This window comes from Prionailurus viverrinus, chromosome C1 (assembly GCF_022837055.1).
Source record: "Prionailurus viverrinus isolate Anna chromosome C1, UM_Priviv_1.0, whole genome shotgun sequence".
NCBI classification, from domain to species: Eukaryota; Metazoa; Chordata; class Mammalia; order Carnivora; family Felidae; genus Prionailurus; species Prionailurus viverrinus.
In genome coordinates, this window is record NC_062568.1 from 183,651,258 (window position 1) to 183,672,427 (window position 21,170).

A 21,170-nucleotide genomic window follows, 5' to 3' on the forward strand; every position below is an offset into this window, starting at 1 on the left:
AATGCAAAATGTTACCTTTCTGGAGACTTATGATAAGTAAAATAAATAAAACAGCCTGCCCATTTTTAAATGCTTAAAGTTCAGGCCTAAAGAACTTCCAGTTAATCTTGCAGAATTAGTTCTCACTTGAGCACTGATTTACATACACTTTTTATCTTTAAGTTTAAACTAATTGCCACTATTTGATAAGAAAGCCAGTGTTTTGTTTTCTCCTGCTACCTTTGTCCTGGGTTTCTTGGGTGGGTCCCCTATGCCCTGAACACAAATGCTTAGAGCACATCTATTCCGGTGCTTTGCATCAGTCACGTGTTTGGCTGGAGGGAGGTACGGATCACCATTCCTACCTCAAATGTGCCTTTTATGGAAGCAGGTGACTATCTCATGCTAATTTTCTTTCCCCTAGGTTTATGAAGGCTTAGACATCATCACCAACAAGGTTTCTGCCCAAGAGCAGAGAATGTGCCAGCACCACATGATCAGCTTTGTGGATCCTCTTGTGACAAATTACACAGTTGTGGACTTCAGGAACAAGGCAACTGCTCTGATATCCTTAGGAAAGACAGCAGCTAGGCTTGTGGGTGCAAGGCAGCCCAAGCCAGAAAGTTTTCTTTTCAGTGACAGTTTCTTCTAAGCAGGGGCACCCAAGACCTAACAACCCATAGGTAGCATCCCCATCTGAACTATATGGATTGAAAGATACAATGCCCTTGCTACTCAGAACCTTGTCTTCAGACTGCAACATTTAGCCTCCCTTGGGCACTTATTAGAAATGCTGAATTTGGTCCTCACTCCAGACCTGTTGAATCAGAATCTGCATTTAACAAGAATCCCAGGTGATTCATAGGATGTTAAAATTTGAGAAGCTGTTTTAGTGGCAAGAACACTGATTTAGGAACCAGAAAATCTGTGTTCTAGTCCCAGAACTACCTCTTTGGACCAAGTGGATTTTATTGGGTAGAGAGCATTTACTCCATGGAGCTTCAGTTTCCCACCCTTTAAATGAGGTTACAAAATCAGTTTATAAATATATTGGAGTTACAGTTAGAATTTAATAGGGATTGTTGGGTGAGGGAGGACTGCAAAACACCAATAAATTTTTTTTTTCTAAAAATAACTTTTTTTCTGTGATCAGTGATCTTTTACTTTTTTAATTTTAATTCCAATATAGTTAACATTAGTTAACATTAGTAACAGTGTTACATTAGTTTTAACACCAATACATTTTTGAAAAGACTAGTATAAGGGAACTGCCCTTGTATTTTAACTGTTCAGACTGCCTTTAATATTTGGACTGCCAGATGGGGCTCCTGGCAGGCTCAGCCAGTAGAGCATGAGACTCTTGATCTCGGGGGTCACAAGTTCAATCAAGCCCTATGCTGGGCATAGAGATTACTTTAAAAAATATATTTGGACTGCTAGATATTAAAACGTAATGAAAATTCATAATAATTATAATAGCATGGAACTTACACTAGACAGACTTATGGCACAGAATAGAGAAAACTCAGAATACAAATTCAAATCAATGTACATACTTAGCTTATGATCAAGGTGGTATTTTAGAACAGTGGAAAAATAAAGCAGCAGTTAATAATTATTCCCAGGACTTGGGGTGCCTAGGTGACCTAGTTGGTTAAGCGTCTGACTTTGGTTTAGGTCACGATCTCACAGTTCTTGAGTTGGAGCCCCGCATCCGGCTCTCTGCTTTTCAGATCCTCTGTCCCCCTCTCTCTCTGCCCTTCCCCTGCTTGTGCACATGCACTCTCTCTCTCTCTCTCTCTCTCTCTCAAAAATAAACATCAAAAAAATAATTATTTCTAGGACAGCTAATTATTTTGGAAAAAAATAAAATCACAACCTCATTATATATGACATAAATTGCAGATGGATTTCAGAGTTAAATATGTGTATTCTTTTTTTTTTTTTTCAACATTTATTTATTTTTGGGACAGAGAGAGACAGAGCATGAACGGGGGAGGGGCAGAGAGAGAGGGAGACACAGAATCGGAAACAGGCTCCAGGCTCTGAGCCATCAGCCCAGAGCCCGACGCGGGGCTCGAACTCACGGACCGCAAGATCGTGACCTGGCTGAAGTCGGACGCTTAACCGACTGCGCCACCCAGGCGCCCCTAAATATGTGTATTCTTAATGAAACTTTAAAACAAATGGGGTAATATATAATTGAGTACTTATGTGATTTTAACTACACACAGTAGGGAAGGACTTTGTAGATATCTAGTCTTTAAAAAACATTTTTTTAATGGATTTTTTAAAAAGTTTATTTATTTTGAGAGAGCGAAAGAGTACAAGTTGGGAAGAAGGAGAAAGAGACAATCCCAAGCAGGTACTGATGGTGCAGATCCTGTTGCGGGGCTCAAAATTGTGAGATCATGACCCAAGCTGAAGTCGGCTGCTTAACCAACTGAGCCACCCAGGTGCCCCTAATGGACCTTTTAACTTAATTTTTTCCCTTGTTGTGTTAAAGTACACACAAAACTTACCACTTAGCCATTTTTTTTTAAGTTTATTTTTTGAGAGAGACAGAATCCCAAGCAGAGAGAGGGAGAGAGGACCCCCAGCAGGTTCTGCATTGTCAGCACAGAGCCCGACACATGAGATCATGACCTGAGCCAAGAAACCAAGAGTTGGACGCTCAACTGACTGAGCCACCCAGACGCCCCTATAAAGAACGCCTATGGATCAATACGAAAAATACTTAAAGGGCCTTAGTAGTAATTCACAAAGGAAGAAACATAAATAATGGTAAACATGAAAAAGGGCTTACCCTTGCTGTTAAGGCCATGCAAATCAAAATAATGAAATCATATTTTTTTGCCTATCAAATAGGCAGAGATTAAAATGCAGATAATAATTCTTGCTCTACCTGCTTTACAAGGCAATTGTATCAGATGAGATAATGTATATGAAAGCCCTTGGCAAATTAAAACATATCACCAAATGTCCATTGTTGCTTTAAGACAGTTTGGTTGTTCAGAAAGAACTGATAGAAAATGGAGTTTTCATAGGGCAGCATGGGATGACTTAATCACATCCCTTACAGGAATGGAGATTTCTGAGTTAAGGTAAGAACTTAGAAACAGAATGTCAGAACTGAAAGTACTTTAAGAAGTATTCTTAGTTAGCTTTCTTTTTTTTTTTTTTTAATGTTTTTATTTATTTTTGAGAGAGAGAGAGAGAGACTGAGCGTAAGTGGAGGGGTGGGGGGCAGAGAGAGAGGGAGACACAGAATCTGAAGCAGGCTCCAGGCTCTGACCTGTCGGCCCAAAGCCAGACGCAGGGCTCGAACCCACAAACCATGAGATCAGTACCTGAGCTGAAGTCGGATGCCCAACGTACTGAGCCACCCAGGTGCCCCCTTAGTTAGCTTTCTTAATTGGGCAGGTGAAGATATTAGATACTGAGGCCCCGAGAGGAGAAGGGTTTTGCCCAGAATCACAATTGTTTCATGGCTTGGGCAAACAAGTCAAACCTTTTCCCACCAATTGTCACCTATCCCATGTCCCTCCCTCTTTTCCACTCTTTTTTTGGCATCTCACCATTTTACCCTTCTCTTTTTACTTTCCTTGCTCCCTTTCCCTTTGCTAATCATGTTATATATTTGAATTTTTATTACAGTTACTATGTAATTGTGTGCTCCCTATGCTTAAAGGGGGAATATAGAATTTCTCTTTTAAAAAACAAATAGACAGTGTTTCTTCTTTATGATCCTTGATCGGTAACAGCTTTCTTCCCACCCCACCCCAGCCTTTTCGGGGTTAGTGGGCCTCTGATAGAAAAGAGGTCATCTATCTCTGTGCCCACAGACAGGCTGGCAGGGGGAAGAAGCATGTAAATGAGTCTTTGTCTAGGTTGAAAGTCTCTTTATCAATTATCCTTAGAAGCAAAGCCCTTCATAAAGCAGATAATTATCTGCTCAACAGAGATTCTAAAGAATTCAAAGTAGCAGGGATATAAAAACAATAGAGGCTCAAGTAAATTCAGTACTTACTCAATCGAAAGCAAATATTTCAGGCATTGTGGTAGGGGATTTACATGCCTTGTCACATTTAATGCTCTTAAGAATTCTGGAGAATTTTACAGGTGAGAAAACTGAGTAACTTGCCAGAGAGTTGGAGCTGGTCATTGAAATCTATTTATCTTTGGAACCCATGCTTTTCAGTTTATCTGGTGGAATCTCAAGTGGCCAAAATGTGCATTACTACCACATAATGGTGGGGACTGAGTCCAAGAACCATGGCTTAGAGAAACCAGCTTGTATTTTGCCTTAGAAGGTAAAGTCACACCATGGGCGTCACCTTGGTGGCTTCCTGAGCAGCTGACACTTGGTTCTCTGAGAGCCCTTGGGCTTGTGTTCATTAAACTGATTTGGAATACCAAACAAGCTTTGAATTTTAGCAGCAAGGCCTAAACATTTTTAGCACTGGAAGGAATTACCATCATGCATTTGTCTCTGGTTTATGCAAGACCCTCCAGAACTAATAGGAAATGCTTCTGAGAACTCATGGGAAACAGTGAAGACTGATATCCATTCATCTTGGTTTCCACCCTTTCCCCTCTGTTCTCCAGACGAATAAATGAGTGTGGTTTCTTGCTAATACCCTCCTTCTCAGGTGAGTCAGGATGCTCTTCTTGATATTAAATATTGTGATAATCTTTCTTAACGTTCACATTGAAGATATATTTGCCCGAGACAAAATTCCTATTGTCGTGGGAGGAACGAATTATTACATTGAGGCTCTGCTCTGGAAAGTTCTTGTCAGTACTAAGGTATGTTTAGTTCACTTGTAAGTCACTGAAGAAATGGGTTCCTCTTTCTTGCCAGCTAATTTTAGTGGGAGGAAGGTTGACTTTTCCTTATTTCTTATACTCAGCAACTTAATTTTCTTAATATTCTGAAGCCAGTGCAACCTCCATATGTGAAGTGTGCTCCTCCGGGGTGTGGCCTGAGGGTAAGGGCTGTGTGTGGGAAAAATGCTTCTCTGTGGATTAATTAGCATCTCCACGTAAGTTAACAGTACATCAGTCTGACTCAGCATTTCTTGGCTGTAACAATCTATATGTCAGAGAGATGTCCAACACTAACCTTTCTAATGGAGATGCTATTGCATAGGGTGGGACTTTGCAAACTGTAATGTGCGGGCAATTCTGGTCTACTCTGGTCATTTGCTGAGAAGACTAGACTCATGGATATGTTAATACAGATGCATTAGCCCTGGTTCCTGTTTATACTACTGACGAGGAAGCAGGTACCTGAATACTTCCCTAGGCAGTAAGTCCTCTTTTGTTTGCTGTAGCCTCACAACACTACCACAGTGTATTGGAATTTTCTGTTATATGGTCTTTGTCTCACTATATGCCAGGACCTTCTGATTTCTCTCTATTCTGTATTCTCAACTCCCAGCAAGGTGCCTGACACACACACTGTCTCAGTGCTTGTTGAACTGTTAAATTAAATTTACTTGTAGATCTTCTTTTAATAGCCCCAGGAGATGGACACTGAGAAAGTGACTGACCGGAAAGTAGAGCTTGAAAAGGAGGATGGCCATGCACTCCACAAACGCTTAAGCCAGGTGGACCCAGAAATGGCTGCCAAGCTGCACCCACATGACAAGCGCAAAGTGGCCCGGTAAGAAAGCCTGGGCCCACTGACTTTGAGTCCCTCTGGAGTTGGGCAGTGAGTCGTTCCTTGTGCCTGGGTAATGAGATGGCTTTGGCAACAGCAGTTAGTGGAGATTGGTGTGTTCCAGCTCACAGTTTGTGAGGCCCTCAGTTACTGCCTCAGTTCCCCTCCCTCAATAAATAATTGCACCCAACTTTGTTGTTAATTTAAAATGTATAGTACAATAGAGTTTTCCCGAGGGCCTATGTAATCGTGCTTCATTTTCTATTTGATCTCCCCTTGTATAGCAGTTTTCATGTAAATTTTTTCTGGCATGCAATTGGTTTACATTGTGATTTGAGTTTCATAATTAATTGTGCAATGCTGAGTTTTGCCCCAGCAGCTTTCCCAGTGGGAGGTGGATTTTATAAACCATCTCCTGGACCAGCTCACCTTTACATGTGGAGGCTTTCTTGAAGGAAAGAGAGAGGTGGTGAATGAACTCATAAGGTCATGTTTTCTTAGGTTGTTTTGAAATTGCAGCTTCATGTGTTAGGTTTATTTTTTTTGCAGTGTTGGAAATGATACCACATCTGACAGGGTAGAGGATCTAACGAAGGACCTACTATATGGATGATTGGTTATACAGATTAAATATAACAACATATGGTATTGATAGGGATTTTTTAAAAATGTTTTTTAATTAAAAAAATTTTTTTTTACATTTATTTATTTCTAAGAGACAGAGATAGAGCGTGATTGGGAAGGGGCAGAGAGAGAGGGAGACACAGAATCTGAAGCAGGCTCCAGGCTCTGAGCTGTCAGCACAGAGCCCGATGCAGGACTCGAACTCACAAACCGCGAGATCATGACCTGAGCCGAAGTCGGACGCTTAACCGACTGAGCCACCCAGGTGCCCCAAAAATGTTTTTTAATTTAATTTGAGAGAGCGTGCCTGCACACGTGTGCACACGCAAGCAGGGGAGCGGCAGAGAGAGAGGGAGAGGGAGAGAGAGAATCCCAAGCAGGCTTTGCACTGTCAGCATAGAGCCCAACATGGGGCTTGATCTCACAAACTGAGGTCTTTACCTGAGCCGAAATCAAGAGTCAGATGCTTGACCGGCTGAGCCACCCAGGGACCCCTAGGTCAGTGTTAATCCTTTTTTCATTATCTCCCACCACTCCCAACACATCCAGAGCTTTTTTAGAAATTTTTTTCTAATTGTGCCTCCCTGCCCTCCATGAAATTCAATACTAAAGAATAATATTTCTTCAGGTATGGTACCCCTTGAAGTGTCACACATCATTGTAATATCTAAGGTGTTTTGCTCCCTTGGTAATGCACATTCTAGATAAATGAAGTTTATACTTTCAGTATCCAAACATTTTATTTTAAAGCATTTTAATAGAAATCTTTCAAACATTTTTGGAAAACGGAAATATTATGATGAACATTCATTTTTATATTATTTTATGACATAATCCTAGAGGTTGGTCTTTATTATCCTCTCCTTTTATTAATCAGTTTTCTTAACACGTCTCCTCATTTTGCTACTTCTAAACTAGTAATGAGTTGAGAATTGTGTCTTAGTAGGAGTCAATAGGTTCTAATCAAGAGCTCTAGAGTCTCTTCTTTAGAGAGGACTGGAAGACTTTTCATCTTTTAGTTTGAGACTATATTCTAACCTCCAGCTAAGTGAGATGATCTGTTACTACATATTTTCCCTCATAAGTCCTCTTTGAGTGACCATGGTATGGAAAGGCAAGGGGTCTCTATTCCTGTGTTAGAATTTCACACAAGTAGAATTGGGTCAGGAAGGGAAGGATCACTTTCAAGCTAATATGTTGCAATCACCCAGAGTGGTAGAGTATAAATTTGAGAGTTAAATTACTTAGTGCTGCATAACATAATAGATACGGACAGGCTGGATGGTAGCTTAAGAATAAGCATGTGAGTTCTTTCTTCAATGATCTTTGTGCCAGTAGAGTACTAAATTAGTTAGACGTGTTCTTCATTAACTTTAGACATATTTAAAAAGAAAGTTGATGAGCTGGATATACAACATACTTTTGTAACTGTGGGAAAGGCATCCCAGCGAGACTGGGCTTGTTGGCTTGTAACAGTCTCCCAAATAAGCTCTTTTACTGCTTACCTGAGGGTGAGTGAGTCCCATTCTATCTGTGTAGAAGAAGCCTGTTGTTTCTGAACCTAACTGATTTCAGAAAAGTTAATTTAGTATGTTTAGAAGAATAGTATTATTCTTACTTTATCCTAAGTTTTCTTTAGCATTGTTTCTTTTTTTAAAAATATTTTTAATGTTTATTTATTTTTGAGAGAGAGAGACAGAGCATGAGCGGGGGGAGGGGCAGAAAGAGGGAGACACAGAATCTGAAGCAGGCTCCAGGCTCTGAGCTGTCAGCACAGAGCCAGACTCGGGGCTCAGACTCATCAACCGCAAGATCATGACCTGAGCCGAAGTTGGACGCTTAACCGACTGAGCCACCCAGGAGTCCCAGGATTCCTGCATGGCTTTGGGAGCTTATGCAATGAAAGTGTTCTATAATAAATAGCCTCTTTCCTTGTTTCACTTGAGAATCAGTATTTTCTAATGGTTTTTATGGGTGTGCCCTCCCCCCTTTTAAATGACTTAGGAGCTTGCAAGTGTTTGAAGAAACGGGAATCTCTCATAGTGAATTTCTTCATCGTCAACACTCAGAGGAAGGTGGTGGTCCCCTTGGAGGCCCTCTGAAGTTCCCTAACCTTTGCATCCTCTGGCTTCATGCTGACCAGACAGGTAAAAGCCCTTTGATGCCTTAGAGTCCATCTGACTCTATTACTATGTATAAAATACTTAGAACCATGAGTGGCTTGTAATAAGCACTAAACAAGTGTTAGCTATTAATTTAATTACCATTATTCATTGACTTAATGAGGTACTTTGTTCCCTTCCCCTGGGTGTCTGTCTGGAATGGAAAGAAGGATAGCACTGGCAGTAGGCTAAGATAGCGAGGCTGGATAAGATGAGATGGTGGCGTGAGTACGAGACTGCCATCCAGGGAAGGTCTGAAGAGAAAGAGAAGGAAGGCTCTGTAGTAGGAGGTCTGACTCCCTGGATTGGCTGGATAGAGGTTGTATCACTGATTATTCTAGAAGCAGCAGGCCTGAGAAATGGGTATGATAGTCAGTTAGCTAGTCTGATTATGGGGTTTCTTTTGTTTGTTTTCTTTTCTTTTGCTAAAGATGATCATGCCCTGTGATAGTACTAGCTTCATCCAGCTAGCATTCAGTAAGCTTTCAGTGAAATGTCAAGTACACTGCAGAGTACTTGGATTTCAGAGATGAATATGAGACAGTGCCTGTTTTTTAGGAGCTCCCAGTCCAGTGGGGTGCAAACAAGATAGATCCTACATTGTGATAAATGCTGGGCTAGAAAGTGCTGTGAGGCCACAGACAAGGGATGATGAGCACTCTTCTGGGGGCATCCAGGGACCCATTTTTAAAGGTAACCTATGAGCTAGGTCTAGTATATGTGAACAGTATAGTGTAGCGATTAAAAGCACAGTCTCTGAGCCAGACTGGATTCAGATCCCTGCTCCACCGTCTTCTGGCTATGTGAATTTTAAGGCAAGTTAGTGTACCTTCCTGTGCCTCAGTTTTCTATTCTGGAAAGTAGAAATAATGATAATAAAATAATAGTAGTAATACATACATCTTCATTGAAGATTAGATGAAATAATACACACAAAGTGCTCAGAATGTGCTTAACATGCGAGAAGTCCTTAATAAATGCAAACTTTTTAGGAAGATAGGAAAAAAGGTTACTGTTACTGCAGGCTGAGAAGTAGCAATGGCAGATAATGTAGAGCATGATGGAAATGATGGAAATTTGGGTTAAATTAATCTCAGGTGCAAGTTTATAGAAAAAGATAATATTTAATGGATTTTTTAAAAGTAAAACATGTATTGCAGTTCAGCATAAAATAATGGAATCTGACTCATAGTGAAGCTGTCTTTGACCTCCACATCTGAATGATTATGACCCCTTACCCTTTGCTCCTTTGTCTGGCTCAGTAGTTCACAGTGTACCTCAGATGGGCTTGGATTAAAGTTTTTGTTCCTATCCAAGGTGTTATCTGAAAGTTCTTAAATGTGAAATAACACCAAGTTAGAGTAACAAATATAATGGAAAAAAGTAAGAAGAGTAAACCAGGGGTCTCACAGCTGCCTCTAAAGTAAACAATGAATACACATTCCATAATAAAATATTTTTCCTTCCTAATAGCTATAATTGTATGCTTCTCTTTATATAATAAGACACGTGCTTCATTCTGGCTGTTTTATTGAAGTGCAGAGTCTTAAGTATGATAAAAACAATATGAATTATTCTATAATCTTTGGAGTGTGAACCCTTTCTTCCACTTGAACAAATGTTCTTCTTCGTGGCAGCCCGTCCATTCATCGTGTAAGTGTCTAGTGGGCACCTGTGACAGACTTGCTGGTTGATGGGCTAATTTGATTGAAGTTCTAGATGAGCGCTTGGATAAGAGAGTGGATGACATGCTTGCTGCTGGGCTCTTGGATGAACTAAGAGACTTTCACAGGCGCTATAATCAGAAGAAAGTTGCAGAAAATAGGTGAGGATTTGGCTATTACTTTGACCTACTCTCCATCCCTTGCTTATGGTCAAAAGACCATAAATGTACTGGCTTTGGATCTACTTGTTTATTATTAGCCTTTGTCCTTGGCATTGGCGAGGTTTGTTGGAAGGAGGTTTGGTGTACTTGTTAACAGTTGCACTTTCTAATCTGTCAGACATTCTCGGGAGTTAATTTTCAAGGGAATTAACCAGGGAGCTGGTGCGGGTCGGGGTGGGGTGGAGGAAGGTGGTTAGAGAGGCAGGATCTCGGTTTCTCATCTATGAGATGAAATGGCTAGATCCTCTCCAAGGCCCCTGCTAGCTCTCAGATGCAATGGCTCATCTGCTGATGCTCTCCTATTCCCAGCCAGGACTATCAACATGGTATCTTCCAATCCATTGGCTTCAAGGAATTTCATGAGTACCTGGTCACTGAGGGAAAATGCACACCAGAGACCAGTAACCAGCTCCTAAAGAAAGGTGTGAATTCCTCCATTAAACCTAGCCTTGGACATCCTTGGGTGCCACAGTATCCTGCTGGTATGGTCTGAGAAAGAGCTGAGGCCAGAAGAGTCCCAAATGGCCTTCAGCTGAGAATGGAGATTCTTGTCTACCAGGTGTCTTCCAGTGTGCTGCTATGGTTAATTTTCTCTTCTTCTGGGCTGGGAGGGCTTGTCTTTCATCTGGGTGAGAACTTACAGGTTCTTAGATCTACTTTGCCTTTCAGGTATTGAGTCTCTGAAACAGGTGACCAAGAGATATGCCCGGAAGCAAAACCGATGGGTTAAAAACCGCTTTTTGAATAGTAAGTCTCATGTTTTTCCTTATCCCCTGGGTCTGTTTCCAATAGATGTCCTCACCTCGCCCGGAAAAGGAACTTTAGTTTCTGGACCTGTTCTAAGACTTGGGGACCTGATCTGGGGGAAGGTCCACTGCATAAATAACTGTCTAGGGATACTTTTTTTGTAACGTCTCAGAGAACAAATTAAATCTTTCCAGTGAGGAAAGATGTGTTTCCCATGTGTTCCGCCTTACACCTGAACACATGGGTGTTGACTGCAAAACAGGCAAGAGCATAATAGCAACATCTTAGCAGAATCAGTGCTCAGGGTTGATTTTAGCTTCACATTTTGTACCTGAAGTGCAGTCAGCTTTCTATAGGAACACTCTCCTAATTAAAATGGTTCTGGGGCACCCAGCTGGCTCAGTCAGAAGAGCATGTGACTCTTGATCTCGGGGTCGTGAGTTTGGGCCCCATGTTGGGTGTAGAGATTACAAGAAATAAATAAACTTTAAAAAAAAGAAAAAGAAAAATGGTTCTTAGGCCAGACGAGCAGTGTAGAGTCAGACCGTCACCAGCTCTCCCTGCATCGCCTTCATTTTCAGGTACGTGGTGCTTTAGAATGCTGCAGCCTTAGCTTCAGTTGAACAGCACTTTTAAGGAACAGGGAAGGAAATTCTTGTTTATTTGACCCTATTCTGTGTCCTTGACGCTAAATTTGGTGCTATACATATATTCCTGACCCTGCGGGATAGGTGTTATTCTTTTATTTTTGCAGATAAGGAAATGGAGGCTTCGAGAAGTTAAATATCTTGCCAAAAACCTGCCAGCTGAATAAGCTGTATTAAATGCAGGCCTGACCCCCCCCGCCCCCCCCCAAACTGTACTTCATAGCACTCTTCTTGTTTCCTGTAGCTATAACTTTAGCTAAACAGCATTGGTATTGGGCCTCAGGTAAGAAATGGTGTGGTTATGAGCCAAATGGAGATTGATTTAAAAGAGATTGAATACCAGTGAAACACCAACTCTATCTTATAGGCACTTTTTAAATATGCTTCCAAATCATCCCATTTACCTTTTGCCATTAGACTTCTGCTTTCAGTTATAGATAAGAACAGCTGAGGCCTCCGCTCTGCTCTTTAGTGTCTCTGAACACAAGCACCTTGGTCCATGTTGTTGACCACCGATCGCTACAGTTCTTTCTCCTGCTCTTGCTCTCTGCCAGACCTCTCTAGCATAGTTCTGGCACCATCAAGCTCTATATACTTCCTTCTCCTTACCCTGTTTTCTCTGCATGTCCTTTTAGATAGGTGAATTCTTTGCTTCAGCTAAAACTGAAAATGAAATGCGTCAACGGAAACTACTACTACAGATTTCTAATGCAGCTTCTCTTCTCCCCAGGGCTAACAATTAATCTGTAACAAAAGATGTTTTTTTGTAATGATTTGAAACTTCCTCCTGTGGTAAAGCCACAGTAACTCCCCCATCTCTGAGTCCGGAGGGATTGATGGCCCAGAGCATCATCTGCCCATTCCTCATTCATGTGTATGTCGGCACAGTCCTGGTGCTAGAGTGAAAGGCGCAGCTGCCTTGTAAACCAGGAGCTGAGTGTGATTGGCCGGGGCTAGTCTGCGGGGATATGGTTCTGGCAAGAAGCCAGAGGGACTTCCCCGCCCCAACTTGGCCTTGGACCCAAGCCAGAAATAGCAGCTGGGAGCCGAGAACTTGTTGAAAGGTGCTTAGACAGGGCACAGAAGCCCAACAAAGGACTCAGAGGGGAAAGGAAAATATAGAGTGGCCTGAAAACAGGTGCAGAGCTTAGCCAAGGCCAGGTGTGCTGTGGATGCTGCCTGCACCCTCCTGGTCTCACCTTTCCGTGTGGTGGCAGGTGCAGCCCAGGCCATTTTATGAAGAATCTTATTTGTGGTTGGCACAATCAAAAGGCCAGCACCTGCCAGCCGTTGGCATCCTAAGGACTTTGATGTTTTTGTCCATGGGGAGATGCTCTTTGCCTTTAGGCAAGATGACTTAACCTAGCGGTGGAAGGCAATGTAGTGTGTCTATAGATGGGGGAGGCTACCAGCGGAGACCTAACATGGTTGGCTCCAGTGGATGAAACGCCTGTAGCTGTACCCTTGGTGGTCTCCAGTCTCCTCTCCATTCAGAAGTGTTTACCAAAGGGTGTTTTCTTGAATACTCCTGTAGATCTGTTTCCTAAAAGAAAGGGGCTCAACTAGTTCAATTTCAAGGCTTTCTAGTTCTCAGATTTAGTGGCTCATTGGCTGATAATTCTTCTGTTCCCAGTCCCCGATTATCGATGTGGTGTCAATGAGTTTCATGAATGCCGTACTGCTGAGGGAATATATACAAACCCGAGACTAGTGCCTGTTCCTCAAGAAAGCTTTGAACTCTCTTGCCACAAGAGCAACATCACTGTAAGATGATAGGGAACTTAGAACAGGCATTTACTTCAAGCTGTTAGTTTATTTACTCCTGTGATGTGTTGTCTTTATATCACTAGAGCTATTACTCCATTCTGTTTTTCTGACTGATCTGGAAGGTCCTGTCTCTGGAAGTCTGGATTATACAGCTAGACTTGTTGACTACAGATCAGTGAGCCTTCTAGGTCATTTTTGAATTGCATGTAGTTGTTTGTTCATATTTCTGGTTAGAATGAATGGCATGGTCAGCATGTTTATTCCTTTGGCTCCATATATTTCTCTTGAGGATTCTGGAGTCCTGGGCGCAGAATGGATTGGGTGTCAGAGGCTGACCTGTCACGTCTTCTCTTTGTCATTATTAGGACCTGGTCCCAGTGTCCCCCCAGTCTATGGCTTAGAAGTATCTGATGTCTCGAAGTGGGAGGAATCTGTTCTTGAACCTGCTCTTGAAATCGTGCAGAGTTTCATCCAGGTGATTATTAATCACAGTACTGCCTTTTGTCTGGCTTTCAGAGGGCTTTCCTCAGCTGGCACCTTTGTTGGTATGTCAGGGAACCAAGTTTTCTTTTCCATGGAATAGAGCAGAAGCGCTAGCTGCTTTTAGATCCCTGGAGGCTGTGTTTCTGCTTTCACATTTAGAAAAGTTGTTGCTAAAAATCTGTCCATCATATATACCTGCTCTCTGGAATGAGAAAAAGGAATCTTGGGAAAATCCCACTCCCCTTAATATCAGAGAATAACATCCAAATCTCTTTGATTCAGTTGCTTTCCCCCCCATCTCCCCCACTCCCCCAACCCCGTTCTTTCAGGGCCACAAGCCTGTAGCTGCTCCAGTAAAGATGCCATGCAATGAAATGGAGAACAAGAGAAGTTATCACATGTGTGACCTCTGTGATCGAATCATCATTGGGGACCGTGAATGGGCAGGTAGAGTCTGGGGAAGGGCATGGAGACATCTGTTAAGGGTGGTTCACAGTGACTTCATGCAATTTAAGGTCTTTGGTAGATTGAATGCTGGGGTCTGCTTATTAATAAAGGGATGGGCAGATTTCTCTAAGAGCCTAAGTACTCAAATTTCATGGACACTTTCCCATATCTGTGGGAGAGTTATCTGTGTATTCTGAATTTTAAAGGAAGGTCGTATGCCCTCCAACTTCAGCTAGAGTAGATATTTTATACTGAGAGGACTGCAGTTAACTTTCCAGAGCTCCTTTGACTTTCCTGATCCTACCTCCTAGGAGTTTCTGGGCCCTTCATGTTTAGACCTCAGTGCGGGTGAGGTAGGAGTATAAGGGAAGCCAGCCAACTCACCCAGGAGACCCAGACGCAGAGCCAGCTGTGGGGAGGCGGGAGGACGTGCTCCTCCTGAGTACACCCTTTGCAAGCAGGGTCTCTTTGGTAACTGTTAGGGTATTGTGTTGAAGTTGTGGTGATGCTGAGACTGTGATGGAGAGTGTTGAGAGGAGCGGTGGCAGCTGACTGTCCCACACGGATAAAGATGGTGATCGGTGATCAAAGGGTGCTGTCTTCTTTCAAGGCACTCATGACCACCCAGCAGCGGCCCTGCCCTAAAGCTCTCTTTCCCTCTTGGAGCCTGGATCCACCTCTGCCACAGATTCACACCCGCACTCCCCTGTCCGATTCCTCTGGTCCTCTGGTCAGAGCCCACAAAGGCCCGGGGCCTCCAAGCCTTCAGCTCACACTGTATTTGGAAACTGGTTTAAAGCTCACTCCTTTTGAGCACAGTAGGGCTTGTACTATACCCGGTGGCTGGAATCCTTCTGTTCCGAGTACTGCCTTGCATGGGATTCTCATAGAAATGGGGTTTTCTCCTCATTCCAACCAATAGAACGATTACTTCTATTAACTGGTAACGCTGGCAAAATGAACGCCATTGTCAGAGACTGGGGATGGCTGTGATTTGCTCAAGCAGCAGAAGAAGCCTCGATTGTCGTTGGTTTATAATGATGAAAGGGGAAGAGAAAGAGAGTGTCTGATTGTTTTTTCTAAAGGAAACTTAGTGGTTCGATTTGTCGAATGTCCTTCAGGGATAGCCTTAAAGAAGCAACATTTGTGAGCCTTTTGTGAGCTTAGCTTGTGTGAGCCCTTCTATAGTGCCATCTGTCAAGTCCTTGCTCCCATCCCCTGCTGCCGTGGAGAGCCAGGCCAGAAGCCCGCCTCCCCCCACTTTTTTTTGCCTTAGGCTCTAGCTGGAGAATAAAGCTGACTTTTTCCCCCACATAAACTTTTCTTTGACTTCTAACCTCTCCTTTACTTTTTTTTTTTTTTTTTGCTCCAAAACCTTTAAAATGACGTTTTTAATATATATCAAAGAGCATTTAATCTAGTCATCTTTTCAAATGCTTCCAAATAAGATTTCCTTGAAAAAGAAAAAATAAAAAGAAGGTTGTATGAGTTAGTTAGAGGGTGGGAACAGTCTTTGGGGTGAGAGGTCAGAAATTGATACCAGGAAGCAGTGGCCTTTCAGCTTTACTGCTTCTGTGGACTCTCCAAAGGGATCGTCAGAGAAGAATGCTTCCCGTTATCTCTCTGGAGCATTGTGTGCTTGGAGAATGTGAGGCTTGCGAGTTAGTCATTCGAATGGCTTATCTGACCCAGGCATGGGGATGTCAGACCAGGAGGGCAACGTGTGTGAGCAGGGAAGAAGTGGAAAGGACAGCTCTGGGTGCTCGGGGGCTGATGCAGACAAGGACCTGGATTTGGCATTTTTAGCTGAGTGAGTGGAAAGGTAATGTATCTGTAACAGGAAGCCCCATGCTGGAAAAGTGCATCTACAGCCCCGATTCTGGAAAATTGGGGCTCTTTTTGAGCTATAGATGAGCCGAAGAACTTACCTGCTATGTGTCCTTGGACAAAGTGTAAGTCCTCTGTGAACTTCAGTTTCTGTGAACTTCAGTTTCGTCCTGTATCAAATGAGCTGAATAATACCGTCCTGCAAGATTGCTGTGAGGATTAGTGATGTAAATAAAGCACCCAGCAGGGTATGCTTGATGCTTCCCTTAAAAATGCTAAGCAGCTATACCAGCACATGTGTTGATCCTGTTATTGTTAAAGAAAAGGATTGTATAGTTAATTCTTAATGCTTCTAGGATTGATTCTAGAAAGTTCTAAGGAGGGGCACCTGGGCACCTGGGTGGCTCAGTTGGTTAAGCATCCAACTTCGGCTCCGGTCATGAGGTCATGATCTTGGGGTTCACAAGTTCGAGCCCCGTATTGGGCTCTGTGCTGACAGCTCAGAGCCTGGAGCCTGCTTCAGATTCTGTTGTCTCCCTCGCTCTCTGCCCCTCCCCCATGCCTGCTCTGTCTCCCAAAAATAAATAAACCTTAAAAAAAAATTTAGAAAGTTCTAATGAATTGTTTTTTTGTTGTTGTTATTGTTTTGTCTCAGCACATATAAAATCTAAATCCCACTTGCACCAGCTGAAGAAAAGAAGAAGATTGGACTCAGATGCTGTCACTGCAATAGAAAATCAGAGTATTTCTCCAGACTGTGACAAAGAGCTTAAAGAGAAAGGATCCCCAGAGCAGAATGAGAAAGAGCTGAAATCCAGTGTTTAAGAGACATGTCCCGGAGCCTTTGCACAGGTAGGGATCCAGTTCAGGAGGGAGGGTTATGTCTGTGTCCCCGTCTGGGCTGAGGAGTGCTATGCAGAAAGCCCCCACCATTTTTTTTCTTCTGTGGTGTAGTTTTTGTTTTTGTTTTTTTATTTTTTATTTTTTTAACGTTTATTTTTGAGACAGAGAGAGACAGAGCATGAACGGGGAGGGTCAGAGAGAGGGAGACGCAGAATCTGAAACAGGCTCCGGGCTCTGAGCTGTCAGCACAGAACCCTACGCAGGGCTCAAACTCACGGACCGAGAGATCGTGACCTGAGCCGAAGTCATTCGCTCAACCGACTGAGCCACCCAGGCGCCCCTGTGGTGTAGTTTTAAAGTCTCACGTTCTCTGTCATGGAAACAGCAGGTCTTGTTAGCTTCTTGTTTGGCTGGTGTGTCTGGTAATGATGATTTTGGGAAGGGATTTTTTTTCCCCTTTTAACCTTAAAGGTTCTATTTTTAAAAGAGGTGCAGATTGTACTTTTTTATACTTGAGGATCTTTCTGGTAATGAACACTGAATTCCCTATATCCCTTTAGAAAGAAGTTTTTATGTCCCTGACTCTGGCTAAAAATATCTCCTTTCCAGATACTTTTATAGATGACGGAAGTCTTGTGAGCCACAGATCAGGAGTTCTGGATTTGAGTGAATGGCAGGAAAGGACCAGCCCCAGTGAGAAGATTAAGTGAACTCTAACCAGTTCTTGGAATTCCACAGAGAAGGAGAGAAGGAGGTGGTCGTGATGTGGTGCTTGAAAACTAAAGACTTCAACATTTGTTGCACTCTTCCTGTGTGATAATTACTGTCACTACTATCTTTCTATTGGCTTAGGAGTCTATATATTTTTTGAAAGTTAAATAAAGAAAAAGTTCCCAAGAGTCTCTTTAGTGCTTAAAAAATGTATATTCCATGTCTAGTTTATACACAGTAGGCTGTGTTATCAACATGATAGCCTTTTCTCAGTCTTGACATTCTTCATATGTTCGTGCTGTCTATTCATTATTTAGCAAATGTTTATTGAGCACTTAGTATATTCCTGGAAGACCTCTGGAGAGGGTCTTTTATTGAAGATTTGTGATTTCCAGCAACGTTGAGTATATGTATGTATTTAGTATAAAATTAAGTATTTTTGTGTTTACAGTTCAGCAACATTGATTATGTTCACAATGCTATAAAACAGTCACCTCTGTTTCTAAAACTTTTTCATCACCCCAAACAAGGCGTATCCATTAAGCAGTAACTCCACGCAAGTAATATTTTATTTGTTAAGGATCTACCATATGTGAGGCTAGAGGGAATACAGAGATAAAATGAGACGTCATTCTTGCTTTCAGGGAGCTTTGTTCATACTGTACAAACAGCCAGTCTAGGGAAGAGAGTATCTAAAGGCCATAAGAGGTGTGTAGAATTGCACTTAGGAAGGGAAGGGGTGGTGTAAGAAGGAGCATTTCTGCTGGACCTTAAAAGCAGTTCTTGGGGTGGCTGTGTGGCTCAGTCGGTTAAGTGTCCAACTCTTGATCTCAGCTCAGGTCATGATCTCATAGTTCGTGAGTTTTGAGTCCCGTGTCTGGCTCTGCCCTGACCGTGTGGAGCCTGCTTGGGATTCTCTCTCTCCCTCTCTCTGCCCTTCCCTCTCTCCCCCACCGCCCCCCCCCCCAACATAAATAAACTTAAAAAAAAAAAAAAAGCAATTCTTGGTTAGCCATGCACAGGAGGAGAAGGTAAAGAACTATTGAACTTGATCGACTTTTTTAAACAGTGCTGAACTCCATAGCCTCACCTACCTTTTCCCCCCCTTCTAACAATTTTTAAAATTTTAACTTTTTCACTAAATTTGTTTACATAGTTCCAAAATTAAAATGGTATAAAAAAACATTCATTGAGAAATCTCACTCCCGTCTCTATCCCCTTCTCCCCCAATCCATAATTACTTTATTAGTTTCTTATAGCTCTCGAGTTTTTTTAATGCAAAAATGAATAAATACAAATATATATTCTTTTCTTCCTCCCCTTACCCAAAAAGATAGCATTTAGCACATACTGTCTTCATGTGTCACCTTACCTGTTGGCAATATCTGGGTGTGCGTGGATTTCTCCTGCTGCTGCTGGCAGGTCTCTTGTTTGGGGCCGTAACCACCTACCCTAGAGTTCCCCAGTTAACCCCCAGCAGGGTTCACCTACCTTGTATACTGAACTTCATTCAGATGCCAGTGTTTAGGCCCAGACCAGCCTCTGAGGAATTCTTGAGGTATGGCCATCCCATTCCTTCAGCCAGCAGGTTCCCTGGGACTTACTATGTGCTTGGTGCTTTGCTAGACTCAGAAGGTACAGAGGTGATCCAGGTCCACACTGATTAAATAATTACAGAATTACAGCGGGTGTACAGAAAGGACACTTGCTGAAGAGCAAGTAATCTAATCTGAGGACCTCCCTGCCGGCCCCTGCCTTGGTGCGGGGGAGTGTGTGCCTGTGTTGGGGGAAGGCATGTGCTGAGGCACGTGGTGTGGCACAGCAGGACACTAGGGCAGGAGTCAGCCCAGGCCTGCAGATATGGTAGCACGTGACCTGGAAAAGCTGGGCTTCTCCACGTGACTTGGGCAGCTTCTCTTCTTCCTCCTTGCCCACTCTGTGGGATATCCTTGGGCCCCTTGAGTTTTATTGAGCTTTACCCATTTTTAACTGCTTTGAATTTCAATAGTTTTTTATAGTCAAAGAAATTATCTTTGTATCCACCCCATGTTCTTTTTTTTTTTTTTTTTTTTTGAATTTTTAAAAATGGTTTTGGGAGAGACAGAGCACAAGCGGGGGAGGGGCAGAGAGAGAGGGAGACACAGAATCCGAAGAGGCTCCAGGCTGTTAGCACAGAGCCCGACGTGGGGCTCGAACTCACAGACTGCAAGATCATGACCTGCGCCACCCCGGCGCCCCACCCCATGTTGTTCTTTACATTAAATTAACATAGTATAATTTTCCCAATCAGTTTTTTATTAGGTACTTCAGGAGCTAGCAAGGCAGGAAGCCACATGTCCCCGCTGGAAGTGGTGATGAATACTTGACTGTGGGTCAAGAAAGACCAAGCTTTATATACTTTCTCTTCTCACACAGCCCTGGGGTGGGGTGGGGTGGGGGATGCTATTTCTCTTCCCATTACCTGTGGGGGAAGGGGCTCAGCACGGGAGCACAGCTAGCCAGCCCCGGAGCTGGAATCCAGGTGAGGCCTTCTCAGCACTGTTAAGCTAGCTGTTTTTAGGAGGAGCCTTAGTCACTGAAATGCACTTCACTCAAGTCGCTAAATATATTTTAAAGCTTTAAAAAAGTTTCAGTGGAGAATCAGGAAAAACTAGTTTTCATAATCCTACCTCAAAAGGCCTTTAATCCTTTCATCTGAATGAAGTACCTGGAGGAACTCATTGCTATCTCTATGGCAATCGGAAATAAGGAATTTCTTGAAAGAAAACATCCAAGTGCCTAATATTTATGAAGTACCTACGACATTTAAGGCGCTGAGGTTGTGCCCACTGTCCCTATTCTTAGAAACTATAAATTCAGCCGGACGGAACTCCTTCCCCATCAGGAGAGAGCTTAGGGAAGAGGAACACTCCCGGGAAATCAGCCTGGTGCCCCGGTCTGAGGCACTGCACTCCGGTAGATTTCCCCTTCTCCGCCTGCTACCTTCTGAATGACTTTGCTGTTGGGTGTAGGGAAGGAAAGTAGTTCCTCCTAGTGATTGTCCTAAGTGTACAGATGAAAGGATCCTTGGCATCTTCTTGTGCACATGAGGAAACTGAGACCCCAAACATGGATGTTCCATTGTCACAGCAGGACAAACTTCAGCTTCCCTCTCCTCTCTCACTACTACCAAGTCTCATTCCAGATCTCATTTGAGAGCTGGAAGGAACCATGGAGACTAGCCCTGGGCTATTTGTTCAGCCTGGAGGGAGGATGAGGAATGACATTTTGTACCATCTGGCCTCAGCTGATCCCCAGACAAGCAGAGCCATTTAGTTCAGGTGCTCAAGAGTCCCCAGTCCACAGCAGTGCTATCTAAATGGCTTTGATAATTAATTCCAACA

The 21,170-nt window shown here is 42.9% G+C and overlaps 1 protein-coding gene across 4 annotated transcripts in view; it reads left to right on the top strand.

The window, feature by feature from the left end:
* The window catches only part of TRIT1 (tRNA isopentenyltransferase 1), a 43,048-nt gene extending 25,073 nt beyond the window's left edge, over window positions 1–17,975 (top strand). Inside the window, exons 2-12 of one of the 4 annotated variants that reach the window (XM_047871066.1) lie at window positions 404–544; window positions 4,690–4,788; window positions 5,502–5,647; window positions 8,273–8,415; window positions 10,144–10,255; window positions 10,625–10,737; window positions 10,985–11,062; window positions 13,842–13,951; window positions 14,289–14,406; window positions 16,889–17,085; window positions 17,686–17,975. In XM_047871066.1, coding sequence (XP_047727022.1) covers window positions 404–544; window positions 4,690–4,788; window positions 5,502–5,647; window positions 8,273–8,415; window positions 10,144–10,255; window positions 10,625–10,737; window positions 10,985–11,062; window positions 13,842–13,951; window positions 14,289–14,406; window positions 16,889–17,058 — 1,230 coding nt within the window. In that variant the 3' untranslated portion in view covers window positions 17,059–17,085; window positions 17,686–17,975. Of the gene's footprint in view, window positions 1–403; window positions 545–4,689; window positions 4,789–5,501; window positions 5,648–8,272; window positions 8,416–10,143; window positions 10,256–10,624; window positions 10,738–10,984; window positions 11,063–13,841; window positions 13,952–14,288; window positions 14,407–14,832; window positions 14,836–14,954; window positions 16,713–16,888; window positions 17,086–17,685 lie in introns of those variants that run through there. The other 3 variants (XR_007154797.1, XM_047871068.1, XM_047871067.1) reach the window with 3 other exon arrangements.
* Window positions 17,976–21,170: the final 3,195 nt, after the last annotated feature.